General features: G+C 35.0%; 1 protein-coding gene across 1 annotated transcript in view; it reads left to right on the forward strand.

Annotated features, from left to right (window-relative positions):
- The window catches only part of LOC108782333 (DNA excision repair protein haywire-like), a 42,354-nt gene extending 15,956 nt beyond the window's left edge, over positions 1 to 26,398 (forward strand). Inside the window, exons 12-13 of the mRNA XM_018550591.1 lie at positions 7,154 to 7,270; positions 25,500 to 26,398. Coding sequence (XP_018406093.1) covers positions 7,154 to 7,270; positions 25,500 to 25,829 — 447 coding nt within the window. The 3' untranslated portion in view covers positions 25,830 to 26,398. The remainder of the gene's footprint in view (positions 1 to 7,153; positions 7,271 to 25,499) is intronic.
- The last annotated feature ends 794 nt before the right edge of the window (positions 26,399 to 27,192 follow it).

Raw genomic sequence — 27,192 nt, forward strand, 5'->3', positions numbered from 1 at the left:
ATCGAACAGTGGTACTCAATTGGTGCATTTCAAAAAACTCCCTAGCTTAATCGGATTTTGGTGCCTGTCTCAGGAGGTAATCGAATTGAGTTGAACGGATCGTGAAAAGAGGAACAATTTTGCGAATTTGTGTATGAACTTAATAAAAGCAGAGTGCATAAAGACAAAGAGATACATACGTTAATTATTATTTTAATAATTATTGTGTATTTTATTCTAAAATGTATATCAATAATGGAAATATGTATAGTATAGTAAAAGAATTCTGGAAAAGTAAATATATAACCTTACTTTATTACAAATAAATGGAATACAAGGCTAATGAGAGTATAATCGCTGTTAGTATTGCGAAATTATAAAAACATATATTTATTAGCAATTAAAAAAAAAATATATATATTAAATAACTAAACGTTTCGGCTTACATCCGAGCCATCTTCAGTAGTACATTCGCGGAAAAGACGTGGAGAAGTAGGAAAGTGGTCACTCTCATCGTCAACAATCAAAACCACATGGTTGGTAGGTCATGTGCAATCGACTAGACGAAAATCTAAGTACAAATTGAAATTAAAAACTATGATTGAAGAAAAATGAATAAGAACACTCACCCACAAATTCATGATTAAAAGATCGAATTATATCAAAAGAATAATTGACAATAATCAAATAAACAACAAATTAATATAAAAGATAGTCAAACGATAAAAATCCGAAGATAACATTGTGGTGGTCAGGATTTAAATGTAATAACTGTAAACAGGAGAAATCTATAAGGAGCAAAGACAGTAGTTATTACATTTAAATCCTGACCACCACAATGTTATCTTCGGATTTTTATCGTTTGACTATCTTTTATATTAATTTGTTGTTTATTTGATTATTGTCAATTATTCTTTTGATATAATTCGATCTTTTAATCATGAATTTGTGGGTGAGTGTTCTTATTCATTTTTCTTCAATCATAGTTTTTAATTTCAATTTGTACTTAGATTTTCGTCTAGTCGATTGCACATGACCTACCAACCATGTGGTTTTGATTGTTGATGAGAGTGACCACTTTCCTACTTCTCCATGACTTTTTCACGAATGTACTACTAAAGATGGCTCGGATGTAAGCCGAAACGTTTAGTTATATATAAATTTTTTTTAAATTGCTAATAAATATATGTTTTTATAATTTCGCAATACTAACAGCGATTATACTCTCATTAGCCTTGTATTCTATTTATTTGAAATTTTCGAGAGTCGATTTGTAGATTTAATTTTTGATTATACGCTAGCTGCAAGATACGTTTAAATCTTACTTTATTAATTTTTTATAATTTAAATATAATGGTAAATGTTCCACTTTACACAGTCAGCCTCAAATGACTTCCGAGTGACCTTGACCCTCAAGAAGGTCAAGGTCATTGACCATTCCCGTCGCTCGTTATTCGTTGAAAAGTTATTAACCAAAAAGAATTTAAAAATAATGTACTATTTCTGCTATACATGTACGATATTAAGTACTATTCTGCACCCCCTCCCCATATGTAAATGTGTTAAATCTTCTACGCGAAGCAACTCTCATCCCCTTCCCCCCTGTGCACGGGCACACGACTTCCATGGTAAATGCCTAGAAAATGGGAAGCACCTACGTTATTTGTAAAGTAACTTTCACCCCCCCCCCTGCACAGGGGCACACGACTTCTACGATTGTACTGTTGCTATGATAGTACTGTCAGGGCACACCTCTGTGACGGTGTGGGTGCGGGGGGGGGGGTGGTCGAAGACCGCCCCCTTGCACCCGCCAGTGCGTGCGTGCGTGCGTGCGTGCGTGCGTAAAATATCAAGTAATAGACTCATAATCGTTATATAACGAATGAAACACACACACACACACGCACACGCACACACACACACACACACGGGTGCAAGGGGGCGGCCTTCGGTCACCCCCCCGCACCCACACCGTCACAGAGGTCTGCCCCGACAGTACTATCATAGCAATAGTATAATCGTAGAAGTCCTGTGCCCCTGTGCAGGGAGAGGGGGGGGGGAGTGAAAGTAATATCGCGTGGAAAGTTTAAGGTTTCTGAACAGGAAAAGATGTAGAATAGTACTTGATATCATACGTATATAGCAGAAATGAATATATTTTAGGCATAGATTTTTGGCAAAGTTATTTTATGTTGAAGTTTGTCTGCAGTTTTTTAAACAAAATTAGAGTCATTTAATATAAGGAAAAAGGATCATGTTTGCTTCAATGTTAAATAACTCGGTGAAAAAAAATCGTACAAAGCTCAGCAGAAAAACAAATTGAAGGTAAAGATTTACTCTTTCGAAAGCTGTAAACCACATTTGTGCACAATTTTTACTTGGCTGCGTGAAACTTGGCAAATTTTGTAAAAAATTTTTAGGTTTGACACACTTTTATTTATGACTGTGCAACTTCACGAAATATCAGTAAGACCGTTTTTTCATCAGTCTGAAAAGTAAAGATTTCAAGCTTTAAAATGCTTTTTTAAACATCTCGATACAATGATTTTTGATGAAGTTATTCTATCTAAAAGTTTGTCTATTTTTGCAGGGTGGAACAAGTGATCCTTTAATTTTGTTGAGCAGTGTATAATATTTTCAAATCATTTTTTTATATATTTGTAATATATTTATACTCTAAAAAGTAAGTGATATTCAAAAAAAATCATATCATAAAAATGAAAAGTTCAAGCCATGTTCAAAAAAGTATACTCAAAAATTTAAACCTTTTTAAACAAAAGAATTAAAAATGAGCATATACCACGAACGCTGGATAGATTTAGCGAAAATACAATGTATTTCGTAGAATCTTAAAACGAAATTTTTATTATTATTAGTAAACGATTCGGTCTTTAATATGACCATTATCAGTAAACGAAGAAAAATTAATTTTAATATATTGCGAAGAATATTACTCAAATACGGCGTTTCGTCCCAGCTTCCACTACTGGACTCGTCAGTAAGGCATTGTAGTGGAAGCCTACCTTAGACGCCGGTGTAAGTTATTAAATCGAGATGCTATATAAAGAGATATACGCGTGTCTCAGCACTTGCGAGAATTTACGAATATCGATAGACCTCTGATGGCGGGTCGACGTAGTAAAAATTACGTGATATTCTTCGCAATATAGAATATTAGAATAAATTATTAGATTCAGATTTTAAATTGTAATTTGACTCTTATTCGCCATTTTTAACGTATTAATTATTGTTATATAAAAGAGTCCTTTAATTCTTCAATTATTTGTTTTCAAACCGCGGGCTGTAACAACGCGGGTAGTACATTGTTAGTCTATTCATTAAGTAAAAATTAGATTTAGCATTTATAATTGCGTTTCAAGACCGAAAATCCTTCGGCGCGCAAATATTTAGGAGGGGGGATATTTTATCCATAGTAATGTATGTATTATATCCATCCCCCTCTTTTAATTTGCACGCCGAACTATCGTCGGTCTTGAAACGCAAATCTTTCAAATCCCCTCCAAATTGCGCACCGAACTATCATCGGTTTTGAAACGCAACTCTAAATGGTGGCCTAAGACACATGTTAATGCTCGTGTAAATACAAACGATAATATAAGTTTTTAATGTGGTTTAGTAATAAACAATAAAGGAATTAAAAATGAGCATATACCACGAACGCTGGATAGATTTAGCAAAATTATATTGTATTTCGTAGGATATATATTAAAACGAAATTTTTATTATTATTAGTAAACGATTCGACCTTTAATATGACCATCATCGGTAAACAAAGAAAAATTAATTTAATATATTGCGAATAATTTAATATATTGCGCTTTATATAGAATCTCGATTGAATAACTCTTGCAGGCGTATAAGGTAGGCTTCCACTACATTGCCTTACTAACGAGTCCAGTAGTGGAAGCTGGGACAAAACACCATACTTAAGTAATATTCTTTACAATATATTAAAATTAATTTTTCTTCGTTTACTGATGATGGTCATATTAAAGACCGAATCGTTTACTAATAATAATAAAAATTTCGTTTTAAGATTCTACGAAATACATTATATTTTCGTTAAATCTATCCAGCGTCGTGGTATATGCTCATTTTTAATTCCTTTGTTTATTATTAAACCACATTAAAAAAAAATTTATATTATCGTTTAAACCTTTTTATCTAATAATAATATTATATTACCATGAAAAGTAACTGATATACAGGGAATGGAAGTAACTCGTTACTTGTAACGAAGTTACAGTTACAAGTTACTTTTTTGGTAACTTTACTGGTAACTGCGTTACTTTCTTTTTTTGGTAACTGTAACGGTAACGAGTTACATTTTTTGGGTAACGGTAACGAAATTTACAGTTACTTTTGTCGTTACTTTGCACACGATTGAACACGGTTCGATTGGATACATGCTATTTATAGCGCTTATCAATAAGACTTGAAAGCCCTTAGACATTCGGCCGTTATGATTCAGTAATTATTTTACACTTCTATCTTCTATGTAATACATAGGACATACAAATATTTCAGTTTGCTGCATATTTTACAGGTTTTAGAATTACAAAATTGTGTTTAAAAAAAATTAAAAAATAAATTAAATAATAGTAAAATGAGAAGGGCTATGAACCAAAAAGCGAAACAGTTTAAAAGACGATGACAATAAGTGTCGAAACGTCGTTTGTTTTTATCTTGTTTTATCTATGTATTGTTCTAATATATATTTATACATTTAATTACATTGTCATCGTCGTTCTTATCGGAAATAAACTGTTTCATTATTGACTCGTAACCCTTCTCATTTTACTTTTATTTAATTTATTATTTGAGCCATTCTACATTGTTTTTTTTTTTTTAAATAAAACTATATATTTGTCAGTATTACATATAAAAAAAATGCAAAAGTACATTTTTAAATTGATTTTAAAAAAGTAACGGAAAAGTAACGAAAAGTTATTTTTCAAGTAACGGTAACTGTAACGAGTTACTTTTAAAAAGCGATAACTGTAACTAGTTACATTTTTTACTCGGTAACGAGTAACTGTAACTAGTTATTTTTAAAAAGTAACTTTCCATTCCCTGCTGATATATTATTAATAAAGGTGCCAGTACAAAGTGAATACTGATACACGCCGAGCCACCGAGATTGCTGAGAAAGCATCCTTGGTCGCTAGCGAGACAAGCAGTTACGGCGACGGGAACGAAGGCTTTGGGGAGGAGGGGGAGCGAGCGAAACAGCGAGAGCACAGGCTCTCTCGCTCTGGTCGTTTGTTTTCAAGCCCCCGAAACGTTTTAGGAAAAATATTCGAATTGACTTTATGGATTGCAAAATCCTTTTACAGAACGAAATTACGCAAGAAAAGACATCTTGGTAAAGACGAATTCACAAGAAAATTGGAAAAAAAATTAAAAAATTCATTGTTTCTGGCATAGTTTTATTTAATGCTCTACAACGCCATCTATCTCAAGACGACGCAACTACTTCAAACGCAATTATGGTTCTGTCAAATTCTATTGACTTTCTGAATCTTCGCATAATGTGATTTCTATTTTAGGAGAAATATTTTTTCTGCGCATTTAATCTTGGTTCCGCAAACTCAATATTGTTCGTTCAAATAATCCGATGCCTGACGCTTATTTTCAATCTGTGATCTCTAAAACTTTTATATTAAGTGAATGTTAACCTCAAGTGACAGCTGTACGTGTCAGAAAAAGTGAATTTTTTTTCCGATTTTCTAGTGAAATTAGGATTTCCAATATAGTTTTTCGTGCGTACTTTTATTCTGTGAAAGGATTTTGCAACCCGTAAAGACAATTCGGATATTTCTCTTTAAATAGAATCGTGATAAAACACGACGATTTTAGCCATCTCCTTAAGAACGAATTTGTGGCTCGTAGCCCTGTTTCCTATTATTACAAAAAAAATTTTTTTCTCCTATCAGAACATGGTGAAATTCTATTTCAATCGGGCTTTTAATCGTTTGCTGAATGAGGATGATTTTATCTTGTCCAGAATATCCATCGCATCATTAAAATAGCATTTCTAATATACATTAATTTTGCGGTTTAGAATATAATATGTGAGTTTTATGTTATACAATTGTTGAACATATATCTGAGGAGGGCTGAATCATACAGCTGAAACATGTAATGTTAAAGTAAAGTTTACAATTAAATCGTTGTATTCCATTATTTTATTTGAAATTTTTGATAAATTATTTCTATTAATTTGACTCTTACCAGTCCTTTTGTATTACACAATTGTCATTTTCATTTATAGAATAGTTAGAAGAATCACGTTATATGTAAATAAAAATTATATAATTATAAAATTTCACACAAAATTATATACATATATTAGAAGCATCCAAGATCGAGCCTGATCATTACGGCGTGTTCTCATCATTATTTATTAGTTTAAACTCTCACGGTCCAGTAAAATTTGATATTGTTTGTTTATGTCGCCTGAAAATAGACTAGTAAATAGAATAGTTATTTGTACGTATATGATTGAAGAATATTACTAAGTCCTTGGTAGTCTAAACGCTTAGTATGCTCGCACGGAATATCAAAGGTCCGGGTTCGATTCCCAGTTGAGGTAATATTTTTCGCAATGTAAATTAATTATTTACAGGTTTTTAATTTGTCAGTCATAGATCTTAATATGTCATTCAACATTATTAAGATCCAAAATGTTGTGAGCATCAAAATTGTTAGATTATTGGTCTATTTACCTCGTGATAGTACTGCGGTAGTTTATTAGAGTTTGCGCTGTAAGGCTGAAAAAATTTCGGCACGCATTTAAGAATCTACATATAGTATATAAATTCACACAAAATTATATATAATATGTAATATTAGAAGCATTCAAGATCCAGTTTGACCTTTACTGCATATTCTCATCGGTATTTATTATAAAATTTTCTTGAATTTTATAATTACATGATGAAAGTTTCACATATTGAAAATGAAAATGACTACGTAATAATGAAAAATTGATTTTATCATTATTTGTTTTCCTCCGAACCGTAAAAAAGAAAACGTTTATCTGAAACATTTTTGCTTGTCAGGCTCAGTAATTTATCAGAATGAAAAAAGTAAACATGACTATCTATGATTTTTTTTACATAAAATATAATTATGATTGCAATATTTTTAGGAGTCAGATTTGATGTATGGAAATCGAGACGAGCAGGGTCAATTATTGCAACAAGTATTAACAGCTAGCGACACTGATGCGGATGAAGAAAGAATACCAGGAGAGGGACCAAAACCAGTAAGTAATATTTTATGAATTCAGCTAACAATGTTCTTTGAAAATTTCTTTATGAAGTTATTTGTATTTTATGTGAAAACTTTTGAAATGTAATTAAATAGATTTGTGTATGTACGTGAACTGAAAGAAAAAATTGATTAAACATAGTATAAAATTTTTAATTGACTGCAACAGCCAATTTTAGTTGCATTAGTCTATCCAAATAATGATATTGCAAACTAATACAACCAAAAATTGGCTTAATTCTGCAGCCAATTAAAAATTTTATGCCATGTTATATTAGGTCAATCGGAAAGTTCCTATTTTTTTGCAGGAAGTATGATTTTATTTAAGAAACAAAATAAAAAGTACATCAATCAAAATATTGTCCATCGTTAGCAATGACTTTTTTTCATCTTTCGGGCAGAAAGCGAATTCCGCTGCAAAAGAATGACTCATCCTTGGAAGCTATCCAGTCAAAGACCCATTTTTCGACATCTTCATAAGAATTAAAGCGTTTCTCAGCAAGTGCGAGTGCCGAAACAAGTGGTAATCGAAAGGGGCACAGTCTAGTGAATAAGCCGCATGAGGGAGCACTTCTCAGCGAAGTGCTTCCAATGTTTCCTTAACAGCCTTAATGACTTGAGGTCGTGCGTTGTCATGAAGCAAAATCACTTTATGTCATCTTGGGGCCTATTACGGTTTTCGGATTGGGCGAAAATGACGAAAGTGAGAAACTCACCCAATTACGGTTAATTTCACCTCGTGAGAATACGAAATTATTCGTGTGAGCGGGCTCGGCATAAAATTTCACCGTGAAAATGTGAAATCACGCAAGAGTGACAAAGAAAGACGCAATACCTTATTCTGTTATTCATATAATGAATAATTTAATGTTTGTGCTTGTGCAACAAGAAGAATATAGGAGTAATAGGGAATGTAAACAAAATGTAAACAAGATTAATAATTTGCGTATTATTATATGTACTTATTATTATACATTTATCTACTAAAACTAAAATACTACCACATTACTGATAAAATCTTATATTTTAACATATATTGACAGATAATGTGTAGTACTTACTAATACTTTTTTATTGCCGCTATTATATCGTAGGCGGCTTCGTGCATAATCTTCATTCATACTCATATAATTTAATAAAATTTTTTTCTGTTTTTCTGTAACGTTCATCTCTAAAAGCCTAACCTCACTAATATAGTTAAACTTTAATCCGACTGCGAATCGTCCGCCTCACTCAAGACTTGCAAACTGTTTTGTTTGGTTTGGTTTCGTGAAAATGTGAGATTACTATACTGGAAGTGCCTAGTTATCTCACATTTTCACTCAACAATTCCGTAATTGGGTGACCAAAGTCACGTGATATGAAAATGTGAAAAGTGATTAAATTCACCGAAAAACCGTAATAGGTCCCCTTGTCTCATATTCTGGTCGTTTTTCGCGCAATGTTCGGCTCAAAAGGATTATCTGTTCTCAGTAAAGATCTCCTGTGACTGTTTGACCAGATTTCAACAGCTCATGGTACATTACGCCCTTTTGGTCCCACCAAGCACAGAGCATGGCCTTCTTCGTATGAATATTGCGTTTTGGAGTCGATGTCGATGGTTGGCTGGATCGCAGATGGTTTTCCGGCGTTTGGGTTTATCGAAATAGATCCACTTTTCATCGCCAGTCACAATTTGGTGCAAAAACCCCTTTCTTTGTTACCTAGCAAACAGAATTTCGAAGGTGATTTTTCGCCTTTTAATGTCTCTTAACTTCAATTCATATGGGACCCATTTTCCTTCCCTGTAGACCTTTCCTAAGCTTTTAAACGATCGGAAATAACAGATTGAGCACAATTTAATGCTTCTGCATTACATGATAGACATGAGTCTTCATCCACCAATGCCTGCAATTCTTTATTTTCAAATGCTGTTGGCCGTCCAAAACGCTCTTTGTCATCCACGTCAAAATTATCACTCTAAAAATGTCGAAATTATTCTCTGCATGTTTTATCAGACGGAGCACTATCACCATAAACTTCTATAAGCATTTAATGAGCTTCAGTTGCAGTTTTCTTCCATTTGAAGCAAAAGATTAACACTTCGCGCAAATGACGTTTATTTGGTTCAAATTTCGACATCTTCGATGCAGTAAGAAACATTATTATTGATGCAAACGTATACTGAATTTTATTGACAGATGATAAAACTAAAAAATTAAGTTTGATTTAGACATTAGAGTTATCGACAATTTCAGCTATAGATACTCGCCACTAGATGGACGGAACTTTTCGATTAACCTAATACCATCTGAATTGCTGCAACAGTTAATTTTTTCTTTTAGTGTGTACATTTAATTTTATGCAAAAATAAATATAAGAGGAACAACTTGATGTTCTTGATTTTGACATTATTAATAATGTCAAGGTTATGACCTTGAACAATATTCAAAACGTTTTAGCCATCGAACATTTTAGATAGTGCTGATGTTGAAAATACTGTAAAGGCCTTGGAGAGTACTTTATAAGAAAGAATTTTATTGTAATATTTTGAAATATTTGTTGAAGACGAATATAATGAAAAAATTCAAAATTACTATAATATTACTATGAAATGAGCCATTTAAAATTTTATAACTTTGATTATCTTATTTTTCATAACTTTTATATGAAAAGTTTATCTTGGAAATGTTTTATATTCAGAATAATCGACTGCATCAATTGAAATGAAAAATTCTTTGTATAATTGTGTATGTACATTATACATTACAATGTAGTACATATATACCGGGTGTCTCAGACCATCCGTCCAGCCTTTTTATCTCCGCAGGATAAGATCCAGTCAAAAATATGTTCACAAACCAAAGTTGTGGGGTTTAAAAATATCTATTTATTGATCATATCAGTTTGTGATTTTGGGTAGCTTTGCCAAGGTCATACGATTTTTTAAATCCTATATTTTATTTTAGAATTTAATAGCCGATGTCAAGAACTTTTTAAAATCCTATAATAAAGTATTTTTTGATTTAGTAAGTTTCGAGAAAGATTAAAGGTTACAGTATCGCCTTTTCTCTGTTGCGACGCACGCACGCACATACGCACACACACGATATTATATGGAAGTGGTTTCCTAAAATGTAAAAATAAAGAAATTAAAAAAACAGATTCAAAAAAGAAATTATTAATCTTTATTATAAAAAATTCCGTATTATTAAAATGTACAGAGACTAAAAAATAGATATATTTTACACAAAATGAAAAATAGTTATATTTTTAATTTTTCGAATATCTATAAATCAGTTATAGTTTTTTTTTCGTGTTGATGATGTATTCAGTATTGGATTTGTAACAAAAAGATATAAATATTTAGTTATATATTGTACAGTAATTATTATTTTATTATTATAAGTTATTTTAATTATTTACTTTTATTTTTGCAATATTTTACAGATATTCTATGTGCTTGAAAATACATATAGTTTGTACTAAAGTCATCGTGTATAGTTCGGAATATTTTATTAATGATATTGCACCATTCTGATATAAATTGCTGCGCGAAATAACGAAGCATTTCATTTTGTATATCAATACAATAAAATTTAGGAATTGTCTCTGTAAGAAGATTTATAAGTTTTTCCCTTATTTTGGTCTTATGACAAAAGTTAGGAAATCGCGTTTCAGCGATTTCTAGAACATGCTTTAGTATCTCTGTTGTATTGTTGTCTTGTAATATTGTAACGTATTCAGTGCATTCCATTTGTATTTTTTTTTAAGTATCGTGAATCTTATAGATCCATATGACAATTTGTAACGATGCACCCCGCAGTGCATCGTTCCGACCAGATATCAACCGCTAAGAGCGATAGATATTTCGCGATATAAGAAAAAATGAAAAGATTAAGCCATGTTCAAAAAAGAATCCTCTCAAAAATTCAGACCTTTAATCTTTAAATCTTTAAATGTTTATCTAATCAAAAAAAGATCTCCAAAAATTTAAACCTTTAAAACTCTAAATGATTAATAATAATATTTATATCTTTAAAAATTAAATAATTATGTGATAATAACACCTCAAAAATTTAAACCTTTAACACTTTAAATGATATTATCTAATATAATGTATTATCACGAAAAGTATCTGATATTAAATGTGCCAGTTCAAAGTGAACATACATAAAGTATATTTTCTATGTTTAATAATATGTTACCACGAAGAGTAACTGATAGATTATTCAAGGTGCAAATTCAAAATGAACATACATATAAGTAAACATACATATAAGTAAAACATATTACTATTTGCATATTATAGTTTTCTAGAAAATAACTGCAATATGTTATTCTTAGTGCACAAAATATAAAAGTCGGTTATTGAGATTTGATTTGAAATTTATACTAGATCGTACCAATAAAAAATAATCAAAAAATAACGATTATATATTATGGTTCTACACTGATGAAGGCTCTGTGAAGCTGAAACGTTTGTTATTGGAATTTTTATCGATGTATCATACAATGTTATTTTAGAGATTATATTAATTTTTGATCTTTTGATTGTATAATTGTTTATGATTAATTACAACTTATAATTGCTCGTAACGGTCGTTATCTATTATTTTGTTTTTTAAAAAATAATTACTTGTAATTTCATAGTATTAATTTGTTAATGACTCAAAAAAGAACATGGCGGCCTGCTCTCAAAAAACTTCCGATGGATGAAATAAATAGTTGAAGTAAAAGTTATAAAAATGATTTAGATTAAAAGCAGCCTATCAAATAACCATCATAGTTATCAAATATGTTGTTTGTCATTTGGTTCACAAAGTGCAAAATGTAACAGTGTTTCGATAATGATTAATTTAAATATTCGCATTAACCTAGACATCGATTGGCAGAATTGAAAATCAAAGAAGAAAAAAGTTACATTTCTACATAATTTTGTGCATTTACTTCGTTATAGAGCTTCTAAAGATACGGTTCTAATACAATATTTTTTGTACTTCACCCACCCACAGGAGAGGGGGGTAGTTTTGAACAGTTTTTCTTCTTAGGCTCATATTATTATTATGTAATGAAATTATTTAAATTTTGGTAAACCTTGACAAAAGGGGACCACCTTCCGATGACCTTGATCTTGATATATGTTGTCAAGATCATGATCCTGAGTGACCTCCAACAAGTTTTAGCCGTCGCTCGTCCTTCGTTACAAAGTTATTAACCATAGTTTTAAAATAAACGTTTTATTTCTGCTATACACGTATGATATCAAGTATTATTTTATACCTTTCTCTGTTCAGAAACGTTAAACTTTCAACGCGAAGTTACTTTCACCCTCCTCCCCCTCCTGCCAAGGGGCACACGACTTTCATCATTGTACTGTTGCTACGACTGTATTGTTGGGGGAGACCTCTACCAATGGGGCGGGTGCGGGAGGGGGGCGGGCCACAGGCCCGTGTGTGTGTGTTCTACCAAATCGTTTTACGTTGTACAGTGTTTGCATGAATGCAGTAGATTTCGCCCCCCGAGTGTCGAATTTTAAATACAATCATGGACCTAGTTTACACCCAGCCGTTCAATCCCGATTGACTTCGAAGTGAAGTGGATTTATGGAATATTTACACTGGATTCGCTCTACTCCGTTAAGAAAAGAGGATTGAAATCAGTCGAAACTAATCCGTTTACACCCAAGAAATTTCAGTTCACATCAAAGTGAATCGGGATTGGACGGCTGGGTGTAAACTGGGTCATGGTAAAGATACAATCATACAAAAATACATCACATACGCGCGCACGCACACATACGCACGCATGCACGCACGCATGCATACACGCACACACGGGGGTGCAAGGGGACGGACCTAGAGATCCTATATGGAGAAATGGACCAATGCCGATTGATCCGTGATTGGCTCTGCCATGATGTTGTGAAAGTGCCGGATGTGAGAGTGAAAGAAGCGAATGTGAGAGTGAGAGAAGCGTAGTCTGCTTATGATTATAAGAAGTATTGTCAGAGATAAAAATTAACTTAGACGAGTCTCTTTTACAGTAAGTTTAAAATCATCAAAAATATATCACTAGAACTTTTGGAAAATATATATATATACATAAAAATTCATTTATAAATACATACATACATTTTATATTTATAAATACATACATTTGTTATTTTTTTTCATTCTGGCAATTCAATTGATTTTTTGCCAACAATCTGCACAAACTCGAGATCGTATGATTTATCAAGTCTTGTTAACTCACATTAAATATGACTAATATGAGGTTAGAAATCTGTGTTATTATGCGATAAGTTTTCACCAAATAAATAAGTAGTAAAGTCATTGTTTAAATATAAAATATCACTTCAGATTTCGTATCACTGTGTGTAAATGGAAAGCAACTTTTTTATTCGAATTTAATACGTTTTGCATGTTTTTGTCTATTTTGTTTGTATTATCCACAATTTGAGTTAACAAAGTTATAATAAACAAGTAGTGTTACGTGATGTTTCGAAATTGGTGTTGATATATTGGCGCGCATTTTCAAGATCACGTGATTTCCGGTTTCACAACATCATGCCGGACATTGGCCCATCTCTCCATATAGGATCTCTAGGCGGACCTACGACGTGCCCCCCTCCCGCACCCGTCCCGTCGATAAAGGTCTCCTTCAACAGTACAATCATAGCAACAGTACAATCATGGAAGTCGTGTGTCCCTTGGCAGGGGGGGAGGGAGGTGAAAGTTACTTCGCGTGGAAAGTTTAACGTTTCTGAACGTTAGTCGTGCCAGAACGACAGGGGATTTGCGCGCGAGACTTTGAGTGGTTCGGACGTGTGCCTGCGGCGTGCTTGCCTATTATCTCGTTCTTGGCTTTCGCTTTGCGTATTTTCATCGCACGTTAGACGCTTTGCGTCCTTACCTATTCCTTTACCTTCTTCCTTGTTCCTTTTTCGTTGTCTTGTTGCTGATTCCCCCTTTTTCCTGTCTATCTTTTCTCCCGTTTCCTGCGGTGGTGTCATGTCGATGGGCTTGCCCGTGGACCAGGGCACCCTCGAGCCGGGAGGGAATCATAATGTGTGCAGCAAAAATCTCAGCAGTTATGTACCTCTAAAAGACCTCAACTCTTTCTTGGAAAGAGTCAGTGTCGTTTCGAGTAAACCGAGAAAATCTCCTTCTCGTACAATGGACTCATCGACGCCACGCCATTTTGAATTTTCTACAGACAACGGTTTTTCAATAATGACCCGCAAGAAAAACAAAGGTAAACTTCCCACTGGGAGTACTAATCAGTGCGACAATAAAAATTTTAGCATGAAACAAGATAGCATAACCTCTTCGATTCCGATGAAGACTGCTCTAGAAAATCTCGTTAAGTCCCGGTTCTTCCCTCGTCCTTGTGGGAGAACAAGATGTAGAACAAGAGTATATTTCTGATATAACTATGAGTGAGGATGAAGCCCATCCTAGCGAGTCTTTCGATCCTATTCATCCGTCCAAAATAAATCTCGCGTCCGAGGCTACGGAAGATAGCCTGCCTGCAGTTCGGACTAAGCGCAAGCGTGTCTCTGAGAAGGAACTGGGGGATCCCCCGACCAAAATAACAAACGGCTCTCAGGATCGACAATCCTCTTCACCGGTATGTAAATACTTACCTAAAGATTTGCCTCCATATATGGTAGTCATACAAAAAGAAACAGACAATGATGGCATTCGTATAAATCCTATTATGGTTAGCCGAATCATTGGTAAATACGTCGGTAACAGCATAACAGAAGTAAAATCCATAGGACGTAACAAGGTTTCAGTATTTCTTAATAATTATGAAAAAGCTAATAGTATTGTACAACTAGATTCGCTTAAATCGCATAAAGCCAATATTCCTGCTTTTAGAGTCATAAGAGCTGGTGTCGTCAAGAATATACCGATGGACATTTCTGAAGATACAATTCTCAATGAATTCTCATCGCAAGCCAAAATTCTTTCAGCAAGACGACTTCAGCATAGAGTGAAGAAGGAGGGTAAGGATGAGCTTCTCCCATCTCTATCTGTCCTTATGAAATTTCAAGGTCAATTTCTCCCACGTGCCATCACTTACTTGCACGTCTCCTTTCCTGTTCTTCCCTATATTCCAAGAGTATTAATGTGTTTCAACTGCTTTCGCTTCGGGTATATTAGCGCGAATTGTAAGGGGTCTGCGCGGTGTTCGAGATGTGGTCAGAACAGACATGAAGACTCGGAGGAATGTCCTCGACTTAATCTCCCCCCTAAATGTTGCAATTGTGGACTCGAGCACTTTCCCTCTTCCACACAATTCCCTTTATATGTCAGACAAAGACAAGTATATAAATATGCTGCACTTGAGAATGTTTCGTATGCTAAGGCACGCTCTAAGCTTGGTATCTCCAATCTCTCACCTTCCTTCTCCTTCTCTTCATCCCCCATCCCTCATTTGAATGAGTTTCCCCTCTTACCTCCCCCCTCCCGTTCTCCTCGCTCCCCTCTCATGCCTATCGATATGGATCCTCTTCTCCTCCTTCCACACAGAATTTTTATGACATTAATCCCTACGACATCCTAGATAACATTCCTGAGTTCGGTGCTTCCTCTTCTCATGAATTTTATCCTTCTTATAGTGACTAGGTACGTTCTTCCTTCCTTCATCAAAGTAGTACCCAACCTCTGAAAGCCAGAACCAATAATTTTCCTCAGCCTCGATCATCTTCTAAAAATGGACACTCGTACCAAGATCTTCGTAGTGCTCACAATGCTTGCCTTATGGTTCCCAATGGTAGATGGTCTAATGTGTCTCGTGACCTTTACCCCCCCTCTCCTCTCAACTCTCCCCCTCTCTTGGTTATCTCTCCTCTTTCCCCCTCCTTCCTTTCCTTCTTCGTCTCAACCGCCCCCCTCTAACCCAAATCCTCCTAATTTGGGACTTTCTCAATCTGAATTTTTGAATCTATTTGGACTGATTTCGAGTCTCGTTATGAAACTTGTGAACAATAATTGTCCCGAACAAGGCAATCTCGTTTATCAAGACCTTCAGCACATTCAAGAAATCCTTGTGGATCTTGCCAAAAAACTTTATGATAATATGCCTCTCTGCTCTATAGATAGCAATAACAATTCCTCTCAATACCATCCCTTTAGAATTGCCTTTTGGAACTGTCGCGGAGCATTCTCAAAAAAACCTGAAATTGAAACCATGGTTCAAAATCTGGATATACTAATTCTAGCTGAGACTTGTCTAAGCCCTCGACACTCCTTTTCGATTCGCGGTTTTGACTGTATACGACATGATTCATCCTCTTGTGACACCAGGGGTCTCCTCATTCTCATCAGACAAACTATTCTCTATTCGATCATAGATCCGTTACCGTTATACTTTCATCCGTACATAGACTCCTCGCTATTAAGCTATATTCTGGCAATTCTTATTTCTCGATTATTGGTGCCTATCGCCATCCTAATCTCCCTCTACAAAAAGATACTTTTAACTTACTTCTTCAATTTTTAACTCGATTTCCTTCTCTTATTTTAATAGGCGACTTTAATGCGCATCACTCACTTTGGGGCTCACACAAGAATAACTCAGCGGGTTTCGCCCTTTGCGAGCTTGCGGAGTCCCTTAATTTGTTCTGTCATAATCCAAATTCCTCTCCCACTTTTATCCCTCACCCTTCTAAATCTTCCTCCACGATCGACCTTGCCTTCTCCTCCTCGGATCTCTCCCCTCTCTGTCTCTTTTCTATTGATTCGGACCTTTTCTATTGGTTCGGACTTATGGCAGTGATCATTTTCCTATTTCTCTCTCAGTTAACGAAAAAATTAAATCTGTTAACTTCTTCTCGAATAGAATTCGTCTTTCGAATATGCAATGGAGATGTGTGGCGGATATATTGGAAGACACTGCTCTTGCTATCTCTGAGGATTCCCGCTCCGCCTCTCAATCTATCTCCTCTGAGGAAGGGTATCAGGCGTTTATTCAGGGCATCATGTCATGCATAAGGGATACTAATCATTCCAAAAATAAATCTAAAAATTTTTTTGTTAATTCAAAGGGGCGATCCTTGCGATCTCCCCCCCCCCTCCCCGGCTCCCTGGTGGACCCCGGAATGCGATGAGGCTATCAGAGAACGCTCTATTTCTCTTAAAAATTTTAAAAGGCATCCTACCTCGGATAACTATGATATCTATAAAGCCACTGTTCGTAATACACGTAAATTTCTACATCGCGCTAAACGTAAGGGATGGAGGGAGTTTTGTGAGAAGCTTGATGCTCTCACCTCCTCCGCTGAATTATGGAAAATGCTTAAACGCTTTAAAGATCGCCGACTTGTCCCTGATGGCTCTGACTCATCAAATAAAGAATAAAGAATCTTCTCAAATCCTTCTGCAAGACGCTATTCATCAATTATGTCCCTCCTCCTGTTCCCCCCTTACTCCAATCATACCTGACTACTCTAATAATTCTAACACTAACTCTCTTGCCTGGTTGGATCTTCCCTTCTCCTTGAACGAGATTGAGGCTGCATTAAACTCGGTCAAGACATCCTCTAGTCCTGGTTTGGATCGAGTCGAATATCGTCTTTTGAAACTTCTTCCCACCAACCTTCTCTCCTGTCTACTTTCTGTATTCAACGAAAATAATGATATTAAATTACGGTATTAAAACAAGCCAACAAATTAAATGATGACAATTTTTATTAAAATATTCTATAATTAAAAATGAGAAACGTTTCAACTTATACATAAGTCTTCTTCAGTCTCCTTTATAAATGATACATGACAAAATAAAACGCAACGATAAACGAAGTACGGTTAATCATTCAAACTATAGTCCATTGAGTCAGCAAGTAAAATATGAAAATTGTTTCTCAAGCCGAACAAAGAAAATTATCCGCATCGCAATTCTGAATCAACATTATTGTATATTAGGAAACAACTTGAAAATTATAGATCAAATTGAAACTATTAAACTTACGGCAAATTAGATGCTATGTATAATTTTCATCCTTCAAGTGAAACAATGAAAGTGGAAAAATGGTCTGACTGAACGACAGTTATCACAAGAATAAAAGAAAACAAACCTCTATGTTTGACATATCATATAATGTATATATTAGGGTGGCTCAAAAAAAATTTTTACGCGGCCGCCCCCCAGAATTGTAAAAGATGCAAAAAAAAGAGACCCGTATTTTTTTTTTTTAATCGGTTGATATTTAATGGTGCCGCCGAGCCTCTGAAGTTTCCCATGTATTCTATATGGGAAAAAAAACACATTTTCGTAGATTCGATAAAAAATTGTTAAAAATGTCTGGTTTTTTAATCTGCAAATGATATTTCTCTTGAGAAATGTTCAAAATATGAGATTCTGGCAATTATTTATTACAAAAAATTATGTTAACTATGTTTTACAGTGCCGCAGAGAACAAAACGCATGCAAAAATCGCACTTTTATGTTTAAAAGTATTTCTAGTAATTTTCTCGCTAATTCTCGCACATAGATTTTTCTTTTTTTACCGACAAATGAATTGTTACTAATGATTTCTTGTATTTTATAATTGTTTAAACAAATTATTGTTGTTACATTTATTTATTCTTTCATAACTGAGCTATAAATTCGCAGTTTTTTTCTGAATTTATTTTAAACTTGTTACTCAGGAGTTTTCGAGGTCGCTGATTTCGAATCCGATATCAGTTTTCCAAAATTCAAAATGGCGAATCGAATATGGCGGAAGAATTTTTCAAAAACTGCTCAGATTCATTTGAAACTTGTTATAGGGAGGTTTTTCTGGGTCACTGATTACGAATCTGATGTCAGTTTCTAAAATTTTTCCAATAGCGGATCCAATACAGTGTGAATTTTATAAAATATTATATTTAGTTAAATATTAATAGAATAAAATATTAAAAAAACAAATCAATTAAAGAAGACTCTTCGAAAGTTTCATATAACAAGAATAATAAGGCTAATAGAGAGTCCTTTCAGCTGTTATTGGTACGATATATAAGATATGTTAAGATGTGAATATTATATACTACGTAAGTAGTTACCCCCCCATTGCGCGCCGAACGTTCGTCGAACTTAAAACCCAACTCTAATCAACTACCGTAGTAATATCACAATTATTTTTTGATGCATTTAGCATCTAAAAATGGATCTTAATAATATGTTGAAAGACATATTAAATTCTTAAATTATAATATTAAAGTAGAAATAAATCTGAATCTAAGAAAATTGAGAATTGTAAAAAAGAAGTGAATATTAAAAAAAAATTTTTTTCTCATTTATCGTAATTTTTTCTCATTTATTATAAATTACTCTTATAAAAAAAAAAAACAAAGCAGATATTAATTCTCATCAATTAATTAATCTATTGTTCGATAGAAGGCAATATTCAAGAACAATATTAAATTTTATATACCTATGAATTTTTTAAATTTTACTCGTCAGAATAACGTTTGCGTTAACGTATAGGAAACAATTTGAAAATTTGGTTTAAAAAAATGTTTTTATAAGTATATTTACTAGAGAACTATCTTAACTTAAGTTTATAGAGTGATATGTGTAATATTTCTAGAATTGTAGAATTGTAATAAATTAATTGCAATAATGAAATGTAACAAACGTTTATTATTCCTCAACGTATATTTTTAAATAATACTTAAACTAAACATAAAATTGATAGAAATACTTTTAAATATAAAAGTCCTTTTTCTGCAAGTATTTCATTTTTTGCGGTCCTATAAAACATAGTTAACGTAATTTTTTAAATAAATATTTGTTAGAATCTCATATTTTCAACATTTCTCAAGAGAAATATTGTTTGCACATAAAAAAACAGACATTTCTAATGATTTTTTTTATCAAATCTACGAAAATGTGTTTTTTTCCCATATAGAATACATGGGAAACTTCAGAGGCTCGGCGGCACCATTAAATATCAACCGATTAAAAAAAAAAAAAAAATACGGGTCTCTTTTTTTTACATCTTTTTCAATTCTGGGGGGCGGCAGCATGAAAATTCTAAAAAATTTATTTTCCTATGTATTTTTGGGCCACCCTAATGTCCATAATACGTATATTATTTCAATCAAAGGTATGCCCAAATTGATTGCAATGTTCCGATAAAACTGAAAGTCTTGCTGGATTTCTTTTAATATTATATTTATGTTCTTTTATTCTCGTGATCAATTTCCTTTTCGTCTGTCCTACATATGACGCATCGCAATGATTACGCAATGATCTACTTTGTAAACTACATTATTCTTTTGTATCTTTTCTGTGCTATCTTTATGAACTTCAATAATTTTATTAAATTTATTGATGCTTCTAATTCCTATGGTGAATACATCTTTGTTTAAGCTACCAGTAATAGAATTTGTAACTTTCTGAATATAAGGTAATATAAAAAGTTTCTTATTAAGAGGTTCACAATGTGTAATTTGATTTTTATTGTGTGATGTATGTAATTTATAATTTAATAAATGATCAATTCTTTTTTGTATTTTACTGAATATAAGATGTAAGGGATAATTGTTATTTAATAATGTTGTGATACAAAACTCAATGTTTTTAATATGAAATTCTGGATTAGACAGTAATAATGCTCTATCAACCATGCCATAAATAACACCTATTTTATGTGATAAAGGATGATTTGAAAAAAAATGATAGACATCTTCCAGAGAAGGTATCTTTATGATACCAATTTATTTTTAAAATGTTGTCAATGTTAATGTTTAAATCTAAATAGTTTAAAGATCTGTTGTTTTCTATTTCGAATGTAAATTGCAATCTATTATGTATGCTATTAAATACTTCTAAAACTGTGTAAATTGAATCTTTATGTACCGTCATGATAATATCGTCCACGTATCGAAAATAAAACAAATCGTTTAGTTGCAAAATATTTAACGCTTTTTCCTCTAAGTCCTGCATGACAATATGAGCTATGATGAGAGATAATGGTGACCCCATAGGAGTTCCATACTTGTTTGTATATTTTGTTATTAAAAACAAAGTATGTCGAATCAAAAATAAAATTGATAGTTTTGATAAATTTTCTTCTAAAGGAATCTTAGTGTTAGCCATGATTGTTTGCCATCTTTTCTTTATACTATCAATAGCAAGATCCAGAGGAATATTAGATGAACATCGAAACAACATCTAAGGAAATCAATACGTCTGAATCATTAATCTGTTTGCCCTCCAATTTTTTTAAATAAATCGAAACTGTTTTTAATATATTTACTATCATAAGTTAAGCTTTTTGAAATGATGTTATGTAGATGCTATTCATCAAAGAACAGAAAAATAGAATTAACGCACAAAAAGATACGGAAAAATTAGACAAAACTTATGATCATTTGTTTAGGTCATTACCCTCAGAATAATATACCATATATACATTATATGATATGTCAAACATAGAGGTTTGTTTTCTTTTATTCTTGTGATAACTGTCGTTCAGTCAGACCATTTTTCCACTTACATTGTTTCACTTGAAGGATGAAAATTATACATAGCATCTAATTTGACGTAAGTTTAATAGTTTCAATTTGATCTATAATTTTCAAGTTGTTTCCTAATATACAATAATGTTGATTCAGAATTACGATGCGGATAATTTTCTTTGTTCGGCTTGAGAAACAATTTTCATATTTTACTTGCTGACTCGATGGATAGTTTGAATGATTAACCGTACTTCGTTTATCGTTGCGTTTTATTTTGTCATGTATCATTTATAAAGGAGACTGAAGAGGACTTATGTATAAGTTGAAACGTTTCTCATTTTTAATTATAGAATATTTTAATAAAAATTGTCATCATTTAATTTGTTGGTTTGTTTTAATACCGTAATTTAATATCATTATTTTCGTTGTTTTTAAAACATAACAAGCGTTGTTTTTGTAATTACATTTTTATTTGTTTATAAGTTTCTATATTCAATCTATTCTATTCATCTTCCTCCTTTCCTCCCCAATGGCATCACTCAATAGTTCACCTCATCCCAAAACCCCACGGCAAAGGATTTCGACCAATTTCTCTTACCTCCTGTGTCCTCAAAATCTTTGAACGTATGATCCTCAATCGACTTTGTTGGCTATCTGAATCCCCCTCCTCCCCTCTCCCTTTTGTCTTTCCGGATAATCAGTTTGGATTCCGTAAATTTAGATCTTGCCAAGACAACTTGATTTCCTTTACTGCTCATGTTCATACCTCTTTCATCAAAAAACACGATACTATTGCGGTCTTTATAGATCATTAAATCAGCTTTTGACAATGTTCTTCCGCATATTCTAATTCAGGATCTCATTTCTTTGGCTTCCCCCTTTCTTTATCAACTTTATTAAAAATCTTATCTCAACATGCAATATTCAATTTATCATTCAAGGCTCTCTCTCTCCCCATTTACGTATCTCGCAAGGGCACTCTCCAAGGCTCAGTTCTCAGTCCGACTCTCTTTAACATATATCTCAGAGAAATAAATGACCATCTTTATAAAGATACTTCTCTCCTATAATATGCTGATGACATTGTTATTTATTTCTCTAACTTAAATCTAACTGATTCACTTATTTCTATTAAGAACTCCTTGAACAGCCTTCAGCAATATTTAAGCGATAAAGGCCTTGAAATCTCCTCAAACAAAACTCAATTAATGGTCTTTACTAAAAAAACGAAAACCTTGTCTTGATAACATCAGCATCACCCTCCAAGAGACCACCATTTACCCTTTGCGTTGCGTGAGATTTCTGGGGGTCTATCTGGATCCGAAACTCTCGGGATCCAAACATATGGAATATGTTATTTCCAAAGGCAAACGTGTCAACTCTGTTTTGTCATCGTTGAGGGGAACATGGTGGGGCGCTCACCTCTATTCTCCTTAACATTGATAAAGCTCTGATTCGCGCATCATTTGAGTACTCTTCTATGATCTTTTCTCTTAAGAACAATCAGCTAACTACGAAATTACAGCGAATTCAAAACCAGGCTATTCGTCTTGCTTGTGGATATCGTATTTCTACTCCGATAAATGTTATTCACGCAGAAACTATGATTCCACTTCTCAAACACAGATTTGAGCTACTAGCTGCCAAGTACTTCCTTAAAATAATTTCGCTGCGCGACCATCCGGTCACTATCAAAATGCATCAACTGTGCGACTCTCTCCCCTACTCCTCTCAATCTTCTTATCTCAGTAATCATTTTCCAGCAGTCTTTAAACGCATGTGGTCTCACAAGCATTTCCTTTATATTTCCTCTGCGCTTCCTTCTTACCTTAATTCTTTTACCTCTACTGTCACTACTACTTCCTATCTCACTCTCTCTCGAGATATCCTTGACAACCTATCCGACATTCCTCCTCATACTCTCCAGCTCATCTTTGCTGAAACTTTTGCAAATTTGCGAGCAACTTCACTTGCGAGAAATGCCGAACAGACGATTGGTCTGAACGCAGCCGGGAGCCGTAATGCGCGACGAAACGCGGGGCGACGCTGCGCGGAGCCTCCGCTTACCGGTAAAACGCGTCATATCTCGAAAATTATTGCTCTACCCATCTTGAACATTAGAAACTTTTTTGTTCAGAAAGAGTCGTACTATTTTATAAAATTTTTTAAATTAAAATCAAAATACGCGATCTTTGAAAAAAAAAGACTTTTAACATTAATCTTGAAAAATTGTAACTACCTAACTTTCGATTTGCACGGCGTTAGCTCGTCGGAATATTTGTCCGAGGATTTGAAAGAGGTTCGATCGGTGGGAGAGTGTCAGGCAAGTAAAGTCTCAGACAGGTGCGTATAATAACCAAACAATTCACTTTATTTAAATTCGACGAAATGGCTTATATTCTGCCGGAACGAAATATAAGAAACGGCTTAGCGCCGAGACAATCGTCAGGTATAGCGGCGTGCGTGTGTGTGTGTGTGTGTGTGTGTGCGTGCGTGTGTTGTGTGTGTACGAAGCGCAGTCGGTGCGGTGTTTATTTGACACTGCAGAGCGGGTGTGTGCGTGTGTGTGTGCGTGTGTGTGAATCGCAATCGGCGCGGTGGATACTGCGAGCAGTGAGTGTAAGAGCGTGAGCCGCGGGTAGGAATGCGAGGGAGCAAGTGAGAGCGAGTGAGCGGTGTTGCTCGAGACGATATTATGACGGGTCGCAGCAAAAAACGGACGGCTCACTATGCTCCCTTTTTCTTCCTCGCGGTCTCGGCTAGCGAGGCTGATCAGCTGTGCCTGGCTTATATTTAGAACTGTCAATACGGCAGTCTGTAATGCGCGACGCGTGGTTGTTCGGGCGTTATCGCGGATTCGCGTAGATGCGCTAAGACGGGCGATGACCAGCGGCCGAGAACGCTCGGCAGAGGTGGAGAACTCTCCACCCCGGGCGACTGCTGGTCGATCGCAGTGCGTGATGCAGTGGTTGTTGCACGTTGCACCGAGACGGCTGCCGAGAACGCTCGGCAGAGGCAGAGCACACTCTGCCCCTCGGTTCTTGCCGTTCGGTGCACTAGGATGCCTGATTAGAGACCTGTCGAGAACTCTCGACGGAGCTAGAGTACGCTCTGGCCCGTTTTCTCGGTGTCGTGTAGGCTTTCTAGGATTTCGGGATTCGTTGTCTGGAGCAGGTCGGGACAGGAATCACCTCTTTTCTCGTAACGCGGCATTTTTATACGAACGAAAATGCCGCGTTCGTGGTTTTCCGTTTTCGCTCGCGTTTTCCCGTGCTTTGCGGTGTTCGGGTCTGAGTCCCAAGAAGTGGGAATCCGCGGCGATCGCTCTACTTCGGTCTCGATCGGCGGTGCTCGGTGTTACGCGGCCGTTACTGCCGCTTTGTACCTGCGAATTATGTTTGCTATTTTATCGGGCGCTATGCGCCCTCATCACTGCATCGCAATCAGCGATGCAGCGGCGTTCGGCTGGGTGGTGTTAGCCAAAACGATGGGGGATGCATCGTTACAAAATTTTGATAAATTTATCAATTTCATTAAATATAAATGACATATTCTTAAAGTATGCGAAAAATGCTTTCAAAATCACCCCTTACTTTTTAAAATTCGTTTATTTCTCGAGAAGATACAGACTTGCAAATTAATCACCATGTTCAACACGGCGAAAATTTGAACCCCTACTACTAAGCAACCGTGTGAACTGGAGTCTTAAAATTTTTACTGAAGCTTCAGTATCAGTAGGACTATCGATTATAAAAATTTCAAGAGGATTGAAAAATTTTCATTTTTCAGGGTGGATCACTTCATGCGAAATGCCCCATATACGTTGGCTCTGCGATTTATTCACCACAGATGGATTTGACCTACATGTGTAAGCTCTCTTCGTACGCCACGATTTTCACCGCTGAGGCATGGGCCATATATAATGCCCTTTTATTCGTTCTTCATAACAACATAGAACGGGCTGTTATCGTATCTGATTCTAAAAGCGTTCTTGACACGTTGAAGGGTTACTCCGACAAAACAACTGCATTATTTTCTACATTAGAGCCCTCATTGAAGAAGCAAAATTTAACAACACTTTTATTACTTTTATCTGGATCCTGTCTCACTGTGGCATAGAAGGAAATGAAATTGCGGATCAACTTGCCAAAAGAGCCATCAAAGAAGGTATTGACTCTAACTTCAAGCTTCCGTACTCGGATATATTCACCATACCTAAAAGACAGCTGGACCGTAATTTTGATCTCTACCTGAAGAATTCATCCTCTCATAAGGGTTGCTACTTTTTCGAGAACTGCTACAACAAGGATAGCAAGAATCCTTGGTTTTACGGATCTCGGCTCTCCCGCGTCATGATCACCACCTTCAATCGCCTAAGAAGTAATCACTACAACCTTAACTTCAGTCTTTTCCGGAAAAATTTAATTGAGGACCCTTCCTGTCCTTGCGATGCATCTATCCAGGACCTTGTGCATTTTGTTTTTCATTGCCCGCTCACTGATGCTCATGCTGCTCCTCTTAGGAATGCCTTACGTGACCTCATCTCAGAACCTATTCAAGATCCTTACTCCTCTATTATTCTAGCACTTAATGCACCTTCCTCTAAAATTATCCGTCTATTTGTTGCTTTTACCCATGCTTGTGATCATTCTCTATAATTCAAATTTTCGCGGCGCTCTTTCACGGACTTCGTATCGGCGCGCATGCGTCGATACACAGCATGGACATCCCCTCCCCATCCCAGCGACAAACGTCGTTTGTCGTTTATCCTCCCCGTGAGAAACACAACCTTCTTAGATTGCGTTATCCGAGACGACGTTTCCGTCTCCAGGCGCCCACCACAATTCAAGCAATACTGCATCCCTAAGGCTTGCAACCTATTTATAAGACGTGACCTGGCCGTATTGCTTCCGCTTAATGTAAGGAGGCAGGAGCCAATAACTAGGAAGAAGAAGAAGTGCAAGAACGACTATTTTTCAGGGAAAGGTGTAGAATGGTACTTAATATCATACATGTATAGCATACGTTAATTTTAAAACTATGATTGTTAATAACTTTTTAACGAAGGACGAGCGACGGCTAAAACTTGTTTGAGGTCACTTTTAGGGCTCAAAGGTCATAACTTTGGCCTCTCTTTTTATGCACTTTTACCCGCTTTATTATGTTGTACAGTGTTAACTACTACTGTCAAAAATGACATAACACAATCCATTTGTTGATGTGAAATAGTTCTCGCTTCGCGTGGAAAGTCGAAACCGTGAAGTTGTATGCCCCTTTGGAGAAATGATACATCGTTTTTAAAACTTTTTTTGTTTATAACTTTCTAACGAAGGGCGAGTGACAGCTAAAATTTGTTGGAGGTTACTCAGGGTCATGACCTTGACAACATATGTCAAGGTCAAGGTCATCGAAGGGTGGTCCCCTTTTGTCAAGGTTTACCTAATTTTGGCTGCGTAAAGTGTCAAAGCGTTTTTATTATTAT

The sequence above is a fragment of the Cyphomyrmex costatus genome, unplaced genomic scaffold, assembly GCF_001594065.2.
Source record: "Cyphomyrmex costatus isolate MS0001 unplaced genomic scaffold, Ccosl1.0 scaffold1231, whole genome shotgun sequence".
NCBI classification, from domain to species: domain Eukaryota; kingdom Metazoa; phylum Arthropoda; class Insecta; order Hymenoptera; family Formicidae; genus Cyphomyrmex; species Cyphomyrmex costatus.